We start from the raw sequence: 19,082 nt of genomic DNA, 5'->3' as shown, positions 1-19,082 counted from the left end.
ACAGGAGGATCTCTTGTGCCATTAAAGAGCCAGGGAAAAAAATCGTTTTCACATTATTTTATTTCAAATCACTCACATTGTAAAACTTACAAGCCTCAGGACTTGATGCGTCAAGCTCAGCAGTGGAAAGAAAAGATCACACACTGAAATATCACAGGGTGAAGTCAAGAATTAGGCTCCATCACAGACATAATGGGTATAGCACATACTAAAGCATGGTACATACATCATCATGAAGGCCTACAGTATGCATTGCCTCTAGAGTATGCACTGGCTGAAGTTGGAGGGGTTGGCATATTATAATTCTGTCTGGGTGCTGACAGTATGCAGGATAAAGAGACAAAAGCCAAAAGCAGAGTTTAAATCCACAACCCAGACAGCTTAGGATGCTGATTCACAAGAGCTGTGAAAATACATCAGAGTCTAACAGACCATAATCATAGCATAGATGGATATGGCGAAGCCTCAAAGCGGTCATAGTGGTGAAGTGTTCACATCGTGACACAGTGTCATGAGTGTTGTGGTGGCTTGAGGTCAGACGTGCAGGTCATCACTCCACATCTCCAGGCTCACACACATCAATTTCTGAGACCAGCCGATGAGGGAAGAGTTTAAACTGCAACCATGTGGGCTCTGAAAACACAAGGAGATGCTGCGTCAATATTAAACAGGTATAACAGAGGTGAGAAACACATGGCCTGAATGGGCTGTTCAGGTTTACCAAGGTAGCAGGCTGGTGTCTGCAGCTTTCCATCAAAGCAGTTCTGAGCTGCGGTGAAGCTGCATTGCTTCCGAGGATGTTTGCAGAAGAATGTCACATTTTCCCCGTGGGGGACCATGGCATCTGTAACATCAAACGGCCAGCGCTTCACTCCACCAATCACCACACGGCTTCGCTCAGCAGGGATGACACAGCGAGCTGCCAGAATGTTCAGCAAGGTATGAAATATTAGCAAAAACAGCAAAAAACAAATTCCTATAATGATTCATAGTGCTGCACATGCATAAATACAGGTGTAAAAGACTAATACTGTATATCAGCATTTTTGCTTAGGACTGAAATGAGAAGTTTCTTTGTATTAAATGAAATCCTCCAGTTCATCCAGTCCTTCTTTTTTTTTCCTTTGAGACCATTTGAGTCGTTCTTCACCTCTACAATTTGGCGGCAATGCGCTCCAGTTGCCAGTTGACAGACAGGTGATCATCTGAGGTCCATCCATCAGAAAGTTCTTTTTGCATAGATAGTGGATGTCAAAGCCAACTTCATACTCAGACTTCTGAACGGCAACCACATAGCCCTGCTCCACCTCTTTAGGAGGCTGGCAGAACACTTCTGAATGAGGGAGAGGAGGAGATTATCAGTCAACTTATTTTTACTTGACCTCTGACGTTTAAAATCTACAAGAGTAGTTGATGCCAAAAAGGATGGAGGCACTCTGCTGCTCAGTTATTAAGACATTCATTGTGTACTGACAACCTGACCAGAACATGTTTTTAAAGCTTGAAACTGCAGCAATGCGTGCGGTTTTAAAAAATACCTATTTTTCTTTTCTTGAATATATATTTTGTCTTTTTATTTTATAGAAAAATGCAACCTCAGTCGTATTCCCGCTAGAAAGATTTGAGAAGCATCCTAACTGTTTCCCAATTCTAATGAACAGGCCATGTAATTCCAGATTTAACCACAGGAGGGCAGAAAAGCACCGCAAAACAGAGCAGCCGCTTTCGAAAGCTACGCATTTAAAGGGGGTTCGTGTGTTTCTGTCTGTCTCATCTGCAAACAAGAATTCATGCCGATGGGAAAACAGACCATGTCCAGACCAACACTTATTTGCAGTCTCTCACTTCACTTACTCACATATGATTCACTATTCAATCTTTTCCTGCTAACCTTCAAAAATGTGTCAACTCTTGCTGAGAGTGAAGAGGATGTAACACATGCTTGTTCGCACACTTAGCGGTCAGTGCAAGATACGTGTGCACTTACTTTTACAAATGGGGTGCGGATACTGCCATGTCTGATTATCCTGACAGAAATTTTCACTGCTCCCAACAATATCAGCTCTGCAGAAGAAAAGGGAAAAGTGATGGACACAGATGGTGACATGTGCAGTAGCCTACTGGCAACCAAGAAGCGTGATGGAGGGGAGGTGGGGTGATTTTAAAAAAAATGTGTAAACTACTCCTTTTGTGTAAACTCCTCCTGTCTCTCTTTCAGAGAGCTTGTGTTCGCGTCCCTGGCTGACATATCCACTCAGGCTCATCTTTTCCTGTGAGATGAGTCAGTGTGTAAAGGGGAGTCAATACGAGATTAGACTGTAATGACCTAGTTAGATCAGTGGAGGGATCACCAACTGCAGATCAAAATGAATTCCCTGCCATTCATCACCCATCTCACCAGCCTTCCCTTCACTCATTTCCCCTTCTTTGCACTCCACCTCTCACCTCCTCCATTTCTTTTTCTGTAGCATTTCAGCTTCTCAGAGCCCCACTCACCCAGACAGGCAGCTGTAGCGGATTGACGTCCCTACGGAAGCGTCACCGTGGATGGTGAAGGTGTTGATCACCTCCTCTGGCAGAGGACAAGTTGTGGCAGCAGTGCTTTCAGGTGGCTGAGTCGCTGAGGGTCAAGGAAGAGCAGAAGCAGTCAAAAGATTTTAAACTGATGTGGAGGAGCCTTTATTCAAGCAAAAGAAGCAACACCATGTGATAAAAGAGGGAATGTAGTGGGATAAAAAGTATGCCGTTCCCTTCTGAATTGCTGTGTATTAACCAGCATGAAATGAACCTTCTCAGCTTAAGTATCTCAAATGGAGAGGTACCCATCCCTTTTTCAGAAATGAGCATCTCGTGATTGCATTTATTATTTAAAAAAACTTGTTTTTAATTGCCAGTATTCAAAAGCCAGCATTTAAACAGCCATTCTCTGACTACATTGTAGCCTAATCTTGTTGCAGCACTGGGAGTTACATTTACACCAGTATTTTAATTTGGAATTACCCATTTTTAATTTAATTTCTTGAAAATATCATACATTGTCATAGATTAACCTACCCAACGGTACTGTACACAACATTTAAAACTACAATCTAGCTTTCAAGCTTTATAAGATGCTACTTTAATTGGAATGCATCAGGATTAAAAATCTTTTTGTAAAACGACATGTGACTACACTGCTGAATCTGAGGGACGTATTGAATACTTTTCTCTATTTGAAGTAGATTTTGCTCATGATTGTTGTGTATACTTTACTTTGGACATACTTTCTGTGTCAAAATGGAGTATTTTCACATGACAATTGTGCTAATTTTAGTAAAATATCTAAACAACCAGTTTATCTCATAAAACCTTATGCACAATAAAACACCCAAAGCAGGAACATGCTTACCGCAGACAAATGCAACAATAGTAATTACTGCAACAACAGCAGCTAAATCTAAAACACTGGACACAGTTTGACTTCCTGTATCATCTTCAGATTGTGTGTTCAGTTTTACTACGAGAGGAGTACTTTCAAATATTCTATTCTTCTATGTTGATAAAGGATATGAATGCATCCTTTACAACAGCCCTGTATTTATGCTATTGTGGGAGTTGTGTCTTCCTGGAGAATTGCATCTCATACAATCAGTCAGTTTGTGTGTTATGGCCATTGTGATCCCACAGCTGTAAATGCCTAAAATATACCTGTAATAATCCTAATTACACAGAGGACCCAGAAAACACATTAAATCCAGCTTGCTTTGATGTGATTACAGGTAATGTCTGCAATCAAGTGACTAAAAAGGAAGAATGGAGAATAGTGAGCGGACATGAAAGCAGTGAAACATGAGGGAAAAAGACGTGTCCATCATGTTACCTTGTTTGCCTTGTTTAAACCAGGGTTTCTGTGACTCTCAGAGGCATTTCACCTGATGTCTTGTTCTATTTCAGTAGAAATATCCCTTCTTAGGTAATAAATCAAAGTTCGACCAGCAGGTGAAACACCGCCTCACACCTCTCCGAGCTCACAGTTATAACCGCGATTGTATAACACCTGGCACTGTTCATTCCTGGGACTTTGAGTGCCTCACGCTTGTGGAAATATAAATATCGAGAGTGGTGCTTGGAGAGAGGCTAGAGTGACCCGAGCTGCATCAAGCGCATGGTTTCGAAGCTGAGCATGGCTTTGAAAAGTAGAGACAGCGCTTGCCTGAGGACTATCTTAGGTATCTGAAACCGAGAAACATTAATATAAGAATGTAAAGGCACCTATGGGAGAGCTATGAGTCTGGCTGCAGATGAGAGCCTGATGCGAGTTCTGTTTTTACAAACCGCCCCTCTTCTGCCTTGTACTGCTGCCACCCACACAGTCGTTGGCACCATACTGCAATAAAGCAGGTGTATCAAATTCATCTCTTAAAAACTACAAAACAGTGAATATGAAAGAACAACAGCGCTGAAAACACACCAATCTGACTAAGACTAAAGACGTAAAGGTCCACGTGGCTCCATGAAACACTGTTTTTTTTTCTGTTTTTCTCACAGAAACGTTTCCACACAACTCAAACTAAACACCCTAAAGCTGCACGCTTGTCCTTGGCTCCCATTGCAGAGAGAGACCTTATCAGAGGCCTTAGATGGAGAAGGATGAGAGGAAAAGAGGATGAGAAGAGAGAGCAGAGGAGAGGAGAACAGGGAGCAGAAAGGCCTGGAGCAACATGAGCAAGAGAGCTCTCTGACTCTCCTGACTGTGATCTGTCGCCCACACACTCACACAAACACACACACATACACACTCAAACTGTGTGACACATGTGCAATCCACCCCCCAACACATATACATCCAATCTATCTATCTATCTATAAAAAAATTCTCCACCTTTTGGTAAACACATACAGTGCACATGTCGCTCAATGCCACTCTGACAGGGATCTGCTGCCCACAGCCTCAACAGGCATGAACCAGCTCGACTCACACGCTCACACACATGCAAAAGACGCGCAATACAAACGCTCTCACACATTCAAAACCCACCTACCTTCTGCCTGTCTCTCAGAGGGAGGATACTCTCAGAGAGCTGAGAATTGTATCCTTATGTCACATCTTTGAATAGAAAAAAAAAAATTCTGAGACGGAGACCAGCTGGGTTGAGGATTTCTAAGAGTATGTTAAGGTGTGTGATTAATGCTGCAGGCCTCAGACACTAAAAGCTGAATTAAGTAATCCGTAGGTAGCGCACATTTTCAGGTGCTGCGTGTCAATAAGAAAAATCTATGTTCTAAAAAGTGTGAATCTCGGGGATCACTGAAATACTTTGCTTACAAAATCTACATCAATCAATGGCTTGTAAACTGGCATTCTTTAAGAATTGATCTCAGCTTGTAATGCATTTGCTCAAATGTGTTAATGGCAGCATATTCATTTGTGTGGGGTGTTCACACATGTGTTACAGATCACTTAACCATTCAGACCTGATGCAGCATCTGTCTTCCTATGGTTATCGGGCACCTCTGGTCTTAATGGGTGAAGAAAATACAGTCGCCTCGTGCGGTTACATGTATTCAGCTTGATTTGACTTTTCGTCTGTAATCAGTCTTTCTGTTTCATTGTATGGCTTTTGAAGTGTGCGGTAGGTCTATTCTGACCACCCAGAAACAGCAAAGCAAAAACAGCCTTCATTCAAATTTTGTGCACTGGAGGGTGGCACACAGTGCCAACACCACAGAACACAGCTGAACGCATGCACATGATGTTAGAAACACAGCGGGGATGCATTTAGTTTGCATGCATTCAATCTATGAGCACACACATGTGTACTTAGACTTCAATGCCTGTTTAAACTTATCAACAGTTCAGCAGCAAATTCTTCAGACGGCCATTCTGAACTCTCTGGTTGCCATGGTGATGGGGAGAATAGGTTGCAGTTGTGCAACGTCCAAGTCAACGCAATTACTAGGAGTTTCATTCCTGTATATCTCTCTCTGCCCCTCTGAGTCTTGCTCATGCTCGGCCCTTGGCCAGGATTGAGCTACGCACGTACTTTAAACACTGTCCACCTCTGCTGTGTAAGACAAACAGCTTGGACTTAAAGAAACACACCCCATTTTATTCCCTCATGTGTAATCTACCTGTGGTGTGAATCTCTTCCCATAAAGCAACCTGACATAAAAAGACAGAGAATACTGAAGCCCACCTGTGCAGATGGGATCATCCCCACTCCATTGCCGGTCACCCTGACAACGACGAACAGTGGCATCCAAGCCATTGGGGAATGCGAAGCCTGGCTTGCAGCGTACTTCAAGCAGGGCAGAAAAGGAATGAGTGGGAGAAAGGAGGCGAGCTTCTGAGTTATCGCTGAGGGGAAGAGGCCAGGGACAAGTACGACCTGAGGAGAAAAGAGATGATCCAGAGGGAGGAGACGGAACAGAAAACAAGACTGCGTTGTGTGTGAGTGTTCCCTGTGTAAGACAAATGAAATGGTTACTACTAAACCACTTTAAAAGAGCACTAATGAGGTTGTAGAAGTCGATTGTTTGCAATCACGGTGCCCCATTTTACAGATATCAAACATAATGAAAAGCTTGTGCTCAACAGTGAAATTGCATTTTGAGGACAGATTTAGTGAGTTCAGGGTTTTTATTTTATTTTCCAAGAGAAGACTCACATGTGCAGATCTGTGTTGGCACAGCTGCAGATATGCACACACACACTTTTAATGACTGAGCCCACATTGCCTTTCACAGTGACAACTGAGGGCACACAGAAGTACAAATAATTACCTGGAGCCACACAGCTGAGACCACACTGGCCGTCACACAGACACTGCCGTTTGCTGCCACAGTCGCTGTCAGATTTGCACGGCCGAGGACACATCTTCCTCGTCTCCTCTCCAAGAAGTCTCTCCGGACATGACCCTGTTGTGATACCCACACACCGTCACATCCCCACAGTAATTGTTTGTTTACCTCGATTCTATCTACGGCCCCTTGTAAAGATTCCGCAAACTCTAAGGGTCATAAAAAAATTCAGTTTGCCAATTCTGCTTTGTTTTCTGTTTCAAGGAAGGCAAATTCAGCGTGGGTGGCCGGGCAAACATTTGCCACCCAGGTTGCCAGATGAGTAAGTATTTGGATGGCTGGCTTTGTTATTCTTTGCTATTCAGCTATCAATCTTGCTTTATTTTTTCTTAGAAAAGTGGGACTATCTATTAACCGTTTTCTCAGCAGAAAAAACTTGATCTAAACTATGATTTGTGTTTGAGCTGACTCAGTCTGCAGGAGTTCTCTGATAGTGCCCAACCTCATTACCCTCTTTTTATCCGTACGTATTCCATCACGTATCATTGAAACAAATCCTCCAATTGCTGGGCGCATGCTAACATCAGCCCACCCTCAATGTCCAAAACATTTGAGAAGAAGAGGGAAGGAAAGGGGGTGAGGGGGGACGAGTACGTCTCCCTCTTTTCAAAAACTGTTCGGCGCACGTGTGACCACAAACATACATGTGATACTTGAACACACATAATTACCCCAATACAATTTGGAGACATAGTGTACAGTACATACAGGCAGCACCTGCGATGTTAAATAATCACTGATCAATATAAACCACGGACCGGTATAATGGAAAACCTTTGGCTTAAAGGTAAATGATGATATTACACCAATATTCCATTTACAAAGTATACTAAAGGCCTATATACATGGATGAAATGTGAGCTTTTGATGTAAAGCACTTTAGTAATAGTAGCAATAAACTTACAAAGAAATTATTCACTTTTTTGACATCCTGACATTTGCACAGAGTACAGGCAATCATGGTATTTATTAATCCAGCATTAAGATCAAAAACTAAGGTAGACAATAATGCATATCCCCAGCCTGAGATTCTGGTAATGATCAAGTCAAACTAAATGCAAATATCCAAACGCAAGATGCTTCATGACTTTTATGTCCAAGAACAACAAAGCATGCAGAGGAAAGTCCAGCCAGTCTAACTGCGTATTGCACTAGGACATTGTTCATTATTTATTCCTACGATGCAGTGACAGTCGAGCAATGTTTATTTTGCATACAGGGGTCAATGCTGTCCCAGCTGTGAGTGACGGAGGGCTTACCTGAAGGCTGCGGGGACACCGTTCCAGTCAGAGCCCACAGGGACAGCAGCAGCAGTGCACAGTCCATCCTAGAAGCCAGGCCTGAGACGGTATGAGTGAGGGACACGCGGAAACAGCATTTTTAAGGAGGGGGGAACAAAGGGTGGGAGAGGGGAGAGATCCAGGGAGGGGGAGACATTCAGAGAGGGTACAGCCCAGGAGCACACATCTGGTTCGTATTGAGAATTGAGTAAAATTCCTCTCAGAAGGACCTTTCACCCATTTCTGTTGAGACAGAGGATAAAGGGGATGACATTAGATGACTGTTGCAGCAGCTCACAATAAAACACACAGGAAATGCTATTCAAGGAGGAAATTGATGGATTTTACCTGACATGTTGAATGGAAGTCTTGTTTTCCTTCAGCCTGGTCTGGCTTGTTACTTCGACTGAAGAATGGGGCCAGAATGCAGCATTTTTAATCTCTCAACTCAACTCACAACTACATTCAACTACTATCTGTTTGTAATCATATTAGTGAGCACATCAGCCCATTGTGTAAAATACTCCTTAAATGGCCGCGCAGAGCATCTTTGGGTTTGTTGGGCAAGAATGCATATTTGAACCAAAAGCTTTGGAATGTGTACAATGTGAACAAACATGGAGAAAATCAAAACAAGTCGCCCTGGAACACCCCACTGCATTTCAGAGCCTGATTATCAAGCTGAAATTTGACCCCTGTGGCTCATTGTCCCCCTCAATATTGGCTTTAATTCAAGATCAAGCTTAAGCGGAATATGCGAAGTTGTGATGAAACAGGCGAGGAAAACAGAGCAGTAGTGAATGAAAACAATCTTTTATTGGTGTTTCTGGGAAATTTCAACTACATCCAAATAACCAGCACTGACTGGCAGGCTGGGCACCGTGGACACTATTGATGCAGCAGGGCAGTTGATCAGTTTAGAGTCACTACAAGATTTATCAACCACATCTGTGAAGTTATCAGAGACTAAGTCCTGTTGGGAGAGCAAACAATCACTGAATGATGTGATAAAGGCTGAAAGAAATCAACAAGGAGTATATCAGCGGTGTGCAGAGTCCACACACACAGCCGGGGAATTCAGGAGGTCGTCGTGAAAGGTAAAATAAGTCTGCATGAAGATCATGTTCAAGTTACCGAGCCACGTTTGTGAAATCCACGGATAAAGATGGTGCAAGTAGTATCCAAAGCAGAAGTGAGTGATGCTGGACGTCTGTGGGTGAGGGTTTCTTTTTTCCATTTGAATAGTCTTTCTGAGGAACACGGAAGATGTTTCAAGGTGCAACAAATCATGTTCATCCAAAGAAAGAAAAACATTCAATAATATAGAACACCAACAATAAGAGGGATAATCATCATAATCATAACAATAACAATAGCTGTAATGGTAACTATTCATCATGGTCATTAAAGGGATTAAAACCACACTCTATTACTAGCCTTCCCTCCCCTAGGAACATTACATAGTGTACCATGCCCCTGTGTAGATGTTGTGGGTACACAGAGAAATTTATAGATACTGTAAAAAGTAGGTAAACCGTGAGGAAGGAGCAGTGTGGAAAAAAAGCACTGAATAGCAACAAGCTTTGAGTATAAGCATAGGAAATTTTGGCTTTTATTTCTCCCAGAAATCTGAGAAATTGACACCATTCCACTCAATGGGGGTACTCGACCCATCTCCTGAAATACATCAAATACATAAAACAGTACAGGCCTGTCCAATATACACAACATATCTCCCCCAATCGTAATGCTAATTAAACTGTGTTCATTTAATACAGTCAAGAAACAATGTGCGTCTTACTGAGAGGATAGATTACTATGTCAGAGTATGTTACAACACTGCGATTTAAATCGATCTACCCTTGAGGTACATGAGAGGACAAAATGTTATGGGAAGAGCACAAAACTGTGATGTAACTCGCAGCAAGTGGGAGCAGACAGAAATGGAGACATGGGTATAGGAACACAGCAGCAATTCAAAGGGGGGGCAAAGGAGCACAACTCGGGGCTCCACTAAAGGCATTCACGTGCACAAAACACCAGAGTAGACTGAAAGCCCTCCACTGGGGCAGAGAAAAGCCGATCCGTGCACGGACAGAAAGATTTACCTGTCGATTGGAGGTTAAACCCGAGCTACAATGAGCAAATATTGTTGGGAAACTAAAGACAATAAAAGGGATGAAGTTTTTCTGTTAAAAGAAGAACAAGACCTGGCCAAGGAAAACGTTGGACAGTGCTGAACTGTGTACATGGTGTCTCCTCATGTCTCTCATTCTGTCTCTCTTGAGCATACCCAGTGACAGATACATGACAGGAAAAAAAGTAAGTGCTCGAGTAAAATCCAAAAAAAATGTTGAACAATACGATTTTAAGATAATTTTGCTCTCTATATTACATTTGTTACATGCATCCTCAACCCTGCTGTTGCATCGTGACAATGCCCGTCAGTGGCGGACATCCTCCGAGACGTCTCCCGACTCATCTAAAATAAAAGGATATTTACCATAGCTTGTCCCCAAATCTGTTTCCCAAACATGTAGAAAATATACAAAATTATTCTCCAGATTTGCTCTCCCTCTAAATTTTTCTGAAGTATTATAAAAATATACAATTCTCCAATAACAAAACTCTTAAAAGTCACATCTTTCTTCTGTTAAATTATTCTCTCCATCGATCACTTTTAAGAGCTGACACCTTGACAAAACAAGACACCTGAGCTTCAATACACAAACCTTCTCCTTGTCTTATACATTCATCATCATAATCACCACCTTCCTCCTCCTCCTCATCATCATCATCTCGACCCCATTCTGTCCATCAAGCCACCCCAGAAAATCAAGAGTCTTAAATTGAATCCAGCTTATATTTCTCCTCTTCCTGATTTTCCTCCACGCTGTCATCACTGGTCTCCGAGGCGGTTCTCGTATTTACTAAGGATGTTGCGACACCGCCCCAGTTCCTTCCGCATCTCGGCCACTTCCTGACGGAGGGCGGCATTTTCTCTCTCCAGGTAGGCGGCACGCACAGTTATTTGGTTCTCCTTGAGACGGCGAGCGTCTCGGGAACGCTTTGCTGCCTCGTTATTTTTATGCCTCCTGGTCCAGTACTTCTCATCCTGTAAGGGCACAAACCAAAGCAGCATAGTTTGATTATTTCAACATCTGCTTGTGGGCCATGCATTTTTTATCGGACACAACTGAAATAAAGTGAATACTTGAGGAAAAGAATCAATGAATGCTCAGAAGAGTGTGGTACTGTTATGCAGCCAAACTCCCACCCCGTTACTGGGAATGTGGGTGTTTGGCTGTGAATGAGCGTAGGACATGTTTCTTTTTTTCTATCTTTTCTTTATTCTATTTATTCTTTTTTTTGCTTGTTTGTTTGTTTGTTTTTTACGTCCCTGGTGCTCAGAGTTTGGTCAGGACTGAGTTACTGTGTGAGAGCAAAGAAAGTTTGCAAACAAGTTGCCTGTACAACATCCCACTGTTGGTAAAAATCAAATCAAGCTCAGAGGTCTTACTTTTTATTCCCTCCCACGAACTACCAATCCACATCGCGCAAACTTAATACTCTTAAATCATTTAATTCAGCTGAAATTAACTCTCAATACTCTTCTTTTGTAGCTGTTGGTTTTGTTGATACCCTCCTTGCTTCATATATGGCTTGATTTTTGTTGTGGATACTGCAGTGTTGTTGTGTTTTGTCTCCAAACTCAAGAATAGAATAGAAGTAGAGAGCTCTGTGTGAGCCTATTTCTGATTAACTGGTTTTCATGGTCAGTTATTTCTGCTCTGCGTTACACATTTGTTCTCTCTTTAGTTTGCTTTTACTCGTTTGAAATCAGTTTATTTGTCTCTTAACAACCTAAAATGTGCTGAAAATGTGTGGTATTTTTTATTTCAACGTCCATAATCAAATACATGTGTCTTTTAGTTTGTTGATCAGACACTAATTTGAGCTAAAAAAAAAAATGTGATTGCCATTTTTTTCAGGACAAATCATTCAGTGAACTGATAATGACCTACGTATTTGCATAGTTCTCAGTTAATAAAAAGCAAGAAGTTACAAGAACTTTTTTAATTTTCCTCATTTGCCTCACCTTCAAGTCATCGGGCACCAGGATCTTGCGGGCCTTCTTGATCATTGGCTGCGGCTTCAGCTCCTCTTCACTAAAGGAGTGCCTTCTGGGGTCAAAGCTCTGCTGGTTTGAGGCCATATCTGAGGAATCCATATCAAACATTCCAACTGCATCTGGTCCGCTGCCCGTCGGCGTCAGTAGAGGCGGACAGGAGGACGAAGAAGACGAACAGGGGGACTCACAGGAGTCGTTCATACTCGTCTGACTCCCTGGAATTTAAGGAGAGAAACATGCTGTTAACTACAATACAATAAGGCTGAAGTTATCATTGTTGTCAAATGTAGAGAGATGAAAACAATCCAGAGGGACATAAGAAATGCAGTATCTCATGTTGGCCACCAGATGGAAGCAAAGAGCTACTCTCTTACTGCAAGAAACACCTGAAGCTGATTTCAAAGAATAAGGGACATGTTTTTAGTCTGCTTTCATGGACATGGCCAAGTTTTCATGGCAAGCCTAATGATTAAAGAATACTCCATCAACAAATACATTATTATGTGATTATATTAGAAAAATGTTTTCAGCATTTATGTTTACATAAAAAAAGAGTTGTTGCATTAGTGAATAATCAAATTCTCAAAGCACATCTGAGTTGTTGTTTTTTTACATTAAATACTGAATAAAAGATTAAATCAGTGACATATAACCTATATGCACCTGATGTTAAATAAAACCATAACCATAGTTTTGGTGTGACTGGAAACCTCCTCCATAAGCCAGCTGTGCGAACCAGAACCAGAACACCAACCCCACATCGATCTGCTCAATCAATAAATGACACATGCAACTTCTTATCAAATAAACTACTCAGAAATCCTCGTGGATCAAAGCCAAAATCCAGAACGAATGTCACGAGAAAAATCTAAACGTGGGAATGTTATGTAACATTTCCCCCCTCCCCTCAAAACCAGTTTCTTTACATGGGGCCACTAAAAGGCTATACATCACACCGCCCCCTTTAAGGCCCAATGCACCTTAATTAACTGACTCGTGATTCTTTTGAGAGCTCAGACGTACCCCGTGGCTTCACTATCACCATTCACATTCAGCTTGTTAAAAATATGGGCAGAAATTAAATTAATTACAAAATTAGAAGTAATGTGACCGTATGAACCTGAACCTGAAGCTCCTCTCTATTCATATATGAATGTAAATACATCAACACAGACTAAAATATATATGTAAATGGTAAGTTGCACTGAGCTGGTATTTTATGCAAACTTGCAACACAATAAAAAGTTAAATATTGGGATTTAATAGATAGAAACCCAACAATTAGGTTATTATAGATCTATTCCCACCGTCTAACCTTGTTATACGTGGACCACTGATATATAAGAAGCTGCATATAATCACTGGGTAGGCGATATTTTCATGGTAGGTGCACAGTGCAGACCCTTGATGTTCCCGTTTTATAATCCCAGCGCCTTCATACGGCAGTAAAACAATCATAACATTGCGCAATCAGCAGGTCTAAACATCCCTGAACCCTCGTGTTTTTACTGAAGGCAAGCATGTGTCATGCTGCCATGCCATACAAAACAGCAGGAACTAGTTAGTGCAACCACCTGGTTCAGAGTTCTGTTGGAATGCAAACCTGGACAGTGTTTTCCAGCTTTTTGCGAAGCTTTGGAACAGACGTTTCATTCACGTGTCCTGACATTTAAATAAGAGGGGGCTTTTACTGTTGAAGACACCGTTCAATATGTGGCCACGCGCTTCTCCAGAATTGTACAACAGCATTCCACGAAGGCCTGAGGCTGTTGCAAAGGTCTGTTCAAAATTCATGAAGCAGCTGCTTGTCGGGCACCTTCATGACACTGCAAATGAGGATGCAGCCACTCCAGTTTCAAGCTTTGGGAGGGATTATGTGAAATATTCACACAACTTCTTCTAAGACACAGAGGTTAGGGTTAGGTCCATAGACTCTTTATCAATTTTTAGAAACGTCTTAAGAGAGGTTTTGTGCATTTTCATTAAAAAGTCTTGAGTTAATACCTCATAAAGCTTGTAACTCTGCTCCTGATAACCAGTTTAATAAATGGTAGTCATTAGTAATCAAACTTTCAGTTTGAAGTCCAGCAGCACTGGGGGGGAAACTCTTCCTGTTGCTGTCCGTCCCTCCCCTGTGAGCTCCTCCTACATGTCTACTGGCCCTGCCCCTAGTTCTCTCACTCCAGTGCTCCCAGCCTCTGCACGTGTAGCGACGCGTGCACATGGCTGTGGCGTGTGAAGTGGGGAGAGATTTAAAGACACGCAACCGCAAACACTCCACACACTGCTCTCCCTGTGTCTTTCTCTCTCTTCGTAGTGTTTTGACCCTGCTGCCCACAAATCATTGGCTGGGAGTGAATGCTGATTGTACTGTACACTGCAGTACATAGATCACATGCCAAGCGAAAACAAACCTCCTCGTCACTGCTATAAAGTTGACTCATCAGAAAGCTGTGGACTTTTTTTTTTTGTTTACTGCTCCTCAACCTTTCATGTCCTCCCCAATCCAACTTTTTACCCAGCACCATGCTACAAGAAATGGAAAAAGGGCTTTTCATGGTTAGGAAGCCAACTTTAAACTCTGTGTTGTGTTGATTTTCTCTTTGAAGCCATGTGACTCTATCTCATGCCTTTAGTTTGACCTTAGACCACAGGTTTGTGCTTTGTCATCGTGGCATTTGTTTTAAACTTAAAGGAGAGTTGAAGTGCTGAATCAAAGGGCCATGGGAACATTACAGACGCACCACATAACCTTGATCTCATCGCAACCATTATTGAATAGTCTCATATCAGAGGCAGGGGACATCATGTCTCTTTCAGCCAGTCAACTCTGCAAAGCTTGCAGAACCCTCTTCCATGACTGGACAAACTTTAAGGACAAACTTTAACAATGAACTGTGTTTGTACATTTTCTCTCTCTGGCACACTTGACCACCTATTCCCTCACAAACATGTCTCCTAACTCACCATGCAGACAGTCGCTTCCTCCTGCGAGACTCTGCGGCTGAGCCACCTCTAGACCGATGAGAGATGGCGAAGAGGAGGACGAGGGTGACGAGGACGCAGATCCAGGTGGAGATGAGGGCGGTAGACACTGGGAACTCTGGTTGGGCACAGCTGACTGGGAGCTTTGTGAGGGGATCTGGGCCGAACTGGAGCTATTGTTGTTGTGCATGCTGCCCATTCCATTTTCGGTCAGAAACTCCTCCAAGTCCATGTACTGAAGCTGGAAGAGCCCCCCATCTGCAGGCACGGTGCGATCCCACAAAAGAGGCCCCAGGAACTGGTTGTAGCTTCCTCCTCCATTTCCACCTCCTCCTCCTCCTCCACCTCCTCCTCCTCCACAGCCATTACTGTTATTATTGCTGACTCCATTCCTCATGGGGCACACTCCCAAAGAGTCCTCATCAAGGTCCAGCCTGTCTTTGTCTACCAGACAAAAGAAAGTACATGATGACGGTGAACAACACTGTTTTTTGGACTTTAGCAGCTGTCAACACACATGACAGTTCTACCAGCAAAAGGTTTTTCTTGAGATGTCTCAGCCTGGCTTTGCAAACTTGTGCCAAAACTACATGGAGGGGAAGGATGATCCCTAGGATGCACTCCTGCAAAATCTCCCTCTCTTTCTCTCCCTTTCAGAATGACAAATACACCCTCACAGATGGACCAGATGGTAGCTGAATTGCAGCATTAGGCAAGCACCAAAACACAAGTGGATGTGATAACATAAAGCCCCTGAACAAATCTCACAGCAGAGGTATGGAGCTGTGTTTGGAAGAGAAAGCAACCAGGAATGCATGTCTGCATTTAGCAGTTAAACCAAAACACGTTCACACTCACTGTAATCTGGATCCTAATTTGAATTTGCAGCAGGGATTATAATCCAATAGAGTAGTCATCAGGGTCACGGTGGAGTCATCTTAAGCATGTGTGGCAGCACATAAGACTTTGGTGCAAGGTTTGGGGCCTCATAATGTGTCAAATTGCATGTTTATAACATTACAGCTACTCATTAGAATACCTAGAGATTTCTTTAAGTTTATCCAGTTTCTCATTTTCACTTGACAGCATTTAAACAACACTTTTACAAGGCATTCATTCTTCAAATGAGATGGTTTTTCACCTTTTGTGTCGCATGGGTTTTTCAAACGATGGTCTCCTTTCATGGGGTGCTGCAGGAGGGACTTCAGACCAGCCATGGCGTTAATGTGCCCCCCTGTGAGGGAGCCTGCAGGCTGAGTACAACTTCCAAACTGTGGACTTGCACCGGCTGGGAGGTCTGGGTTCGGAAGCTGGGAGAGCTGTCTGGACATCCTGGACCAGATGGGGTCGCACAGACGCACCTGGAGCACTTTTAGGGGGTGAGGCAATCCAACCGGAGTACCTACCAATAGGACAAGTATGCTGGGTGACTGTGTGTGTGTGTGTGTGTGTGTGTGTGTGTGTGTGTGTGTGTGTGTGTGTGTGTGTGTGTGTGTGTGTGTTTGTGGGTGCAGGAGGGATGGGGGTGAGGGGCAGAAAGAAATAGGTTGTTTTGAGATGTATCCATGCAGAATAAAGCAACTTTTGTATTGTAATAACACAAATAATTATTACATGAGCTAATAAAATAACACGTCCAACTCTTACCTCTCACTTGTAGTTATGTGGAGATTCTTATTTATTTGCAGAAATATTTTCCTCGAAGTATTCCATTGCGATTGAATATTGTTGAAAACTGTTCGGCAGATCAAGCTGTTATTCTCGGCGCACGAGTGTGGGAGGGACAGTTAGACCATATGAGCAGGAGTACTGTCCATAATAAAAATGCAAAGGCGAGAAAAACACAACGGAAGCCGCGCACTGCACGCACTTGTAAATGTCACAACTTGAACTTGCAGAGAAGTATCCCGAGTTAGCCGTACGGGGCTCAAAAACAAGGTCCCAGAAATGCTTTCTTCGTAAAAACAAAACAACCGTGGAGAAACAGTGTGTTCCGAAAAACAACGATAGCAGTGGCTGGGTTGGTCAGATGACAAGTTGTATTGCTGCTTCTCTCCTCAGCCGTCGCGCTCTGCTGTCCGTCAGGAGGGGGAGGAGGGCTCGTTTCCTCTTTCTGTCTGTACTTTTTTTTGCATCCGGTGGATGCAGTCACGGGCGCACGGGCTTGGATCTGTGTATGGGCCGCGCGACGTCCACGTCCTACCGTTCTCTCCCTCTCGCGCTCAGCTGGAACGGACACGGGCAGTTCACGTGACGTCACACCTCTCAGAACAGGCGAGCTGGGCGGAGCCGGCTTTGGCAGATCTCTCAATCCTCGCTCATTATTAATGAGGTACACCTACCCTCGTGCACACCTCGAGGATAGCAGGCTGTTTGTTTTGTATGACAGGTACAGTTGCTGTGACTTTGTTTTATTTGTCTATACCGCAGCAAAACACAGGTAAATCACCATCAACTTCAGTGTGGCGAAAGAAGCAAAGGTGTGTTTTACAGACCGTGACCAATCTTCATTTATTACAAATAAACAGCCTTATTATTCTGGGGATTAATTACTCAAAACTTTGATTATCTCCATTAGAGTTAATGTTTTGGCCGACTATAGAGATCAGCCACTGCTTCACAACTTTTCCAGCTTCCTTTTAATCCAGGGAAAACGTGAGTCTGTCGTTTTTTCAGGCGAGGGGAACGCTTGAGCACGTTGCCTCCCGGCGTACAATAGCTGTTCCAGCTCACGTGGAGGAGGCACGCGGAGACCAGGCCCCGTCCGCTCGCGGCTCTGGCGCTGATTGGCTGTAGAAAATAGTTACTCCGCCCACGACGGGCAAGTATTGGGCAGAAATAGGTCGAGCAAATCCGCCCGCTCGGATTCCCCCCGTGCATGCCACTGCCGCGTGAGACTAGTTCGAAATGCAAAAAAGCGCGAGGGCTGTCCTGTCTACTGTACAGTTTTGTGCAAAGCACAAGCAAAACAAAGCGTGCCGTAGGAATTCACCTCTGTTCGTCTCCCGAGTTGGACTGACAGATGTTGACTTCCACAGATCACAGACGAGTGATCACACAAAAGCACAAGTGAGCGATATGAACTGAAAGTGATTACTCACAGCTGTATTCATTTAGCACTGTACAATTTGAATTAAAGCTGTTAAAACTACAGCATTCCCAACAATATGACCTCTTGTTACTCCAATTTAAGCAGCTGTCTCTGAATCATTGTAATGTCTGAAAGCCAGAATGATACTTGCATTCAATTAAATAATAACTTAATTTCACCACTCGCGTCTTTTTTCTTTTTTTTGCAGACAATTCGAGAAAAAAAAAGTAATGAAAAGACGCATATCTTTGTTCTTCAAATGAGGGGTCATTCAACTATCATGATTAATGTGCGATGCTCAATGATGTTGTTTACTTCGAGGCTTTAATCCTGTAGTAAACAGCAGACAGCCACATGTCAGTCATCCAGCACTTGGCCTCATCAGTCCACACGCTACCACAGTTGAATCCATGTGACTGCCACACACGTCCCCACCAGGCCAAGAACACTATAATGAGTTTCTTACTGCCATCTAGTGGAGCTAGAAGTGAGACAGTGACGATACTATAAAAAAACACTGATCATTGAAAATCATCAACTCTCCTGGAGTTATCAGGCCAATCTAACCTGTAATTTATTATAAGTATATGAACTACATCCTGATATCTATATGGCTAAATAAAACTGTAAAACTTCAATGCTGACTTTGGTAATAGTTATGGGTCACTCACTGGTGGTGGGAAAACTGCCAGTTTTGTACACTTTTATAAATGTTGCTGCCGGTCAACTGAATCAGAAACGAAAGGAAAGCCAA

The 19,082-nt window shown here is 43.0% G+C and overlaps 2 protein-coding genes and 1 long non-coding RNA gene across 3 annotated transcripts; 1 reads left to right on the top strand and 2 right to left on the bottom strand.

The window, feature by feature from the left end:
• Nucleotides 1-42: 42 nt before the first annotated feature.
• On the bottom strand, nt 43-8,178 carry ntd5 (ntl-dependent gene 5). The gene is made up of 8 exons (XM_075465686.1): nt 8,100-8,178; nt 6,763-6,897; nt 6,177-6,368; nt 2,497-2,620; nt 1,988-2,064; nt 1,151-1,333; nt 722-919; nt 43-633 (listed from the first exon to the last, which is right to left on the bottom strand). Exons 1-8 carry the CDS (start codon nt 8,164-8,166, stop codon nt 551-553), a joined length of 1,059 nt encoding a protein of 352 aa, XP_075321801.1. The 5' UTR covers nt 8,167-8,178; the 3' UTR covers nt 43-550.
• On the top strand, nt 5,848-8,173 carry LOC142380128 (uncharacterized). The gene is made up of 3 exons (XR_012769814.1): nt 5,848-6,430; nt 7,045-7,102; nt 8,060-8,173. It is a non-coding gene; the product is annotated as an uncharacterized LOC142380128 (long non-coding RNA).
• A 736-nt stretch (nt 8,179-8,914) lies between the features above and the next one.
• dbpb (D site albumin promoter binding protein b) lies at nt 8,915-17,557 on the bottom strand. The gene is made up of 5 exons (XM_075465685.1): nt 16,885-17,557; nt 16,379-16,667; nt 15,220-15,681; nt 12,220-12,467; nt 8,915-11,235 (listed from the first exon to the last, which is right to left on the bottom strand). The coding sequence occupies exons 2-5, from the start codon at nt 16,566-16,568 to the stop codon at nt 11,020-11,022; spliced, it is 1,116 nt and encodes a 371-aa protein (XP_075321800.1). The 5' UTR covers nt 16,569-16,667; nt 16,885-17,557; the 3' UTR covers nt 8,915-11,019.
• Between the last annotated feature and the right edge of the window lie 1,525 nt (nt 17,558-19,082).

The sequence above is a fragment of the Odontesthes bonariensis genome, chromosome 5, assembly GCF_027942865.1.
Source record: "Odontesthes bonariensis isolate fOdoBon6 chromosome 5, fOdoBon6.hap1, whole genome shotgun sequence".
NCBI lineage: Eukaryota > Metazoa > Chordata > Actinopteri > Atheriniformes > Atherinopsidae > Odontesthes > Odontesthes bonariensis.
Note: the sequence above shows the minus strand (reverse complement) of the source record. Positions and strands in the feature narration are given on the sequence as shown.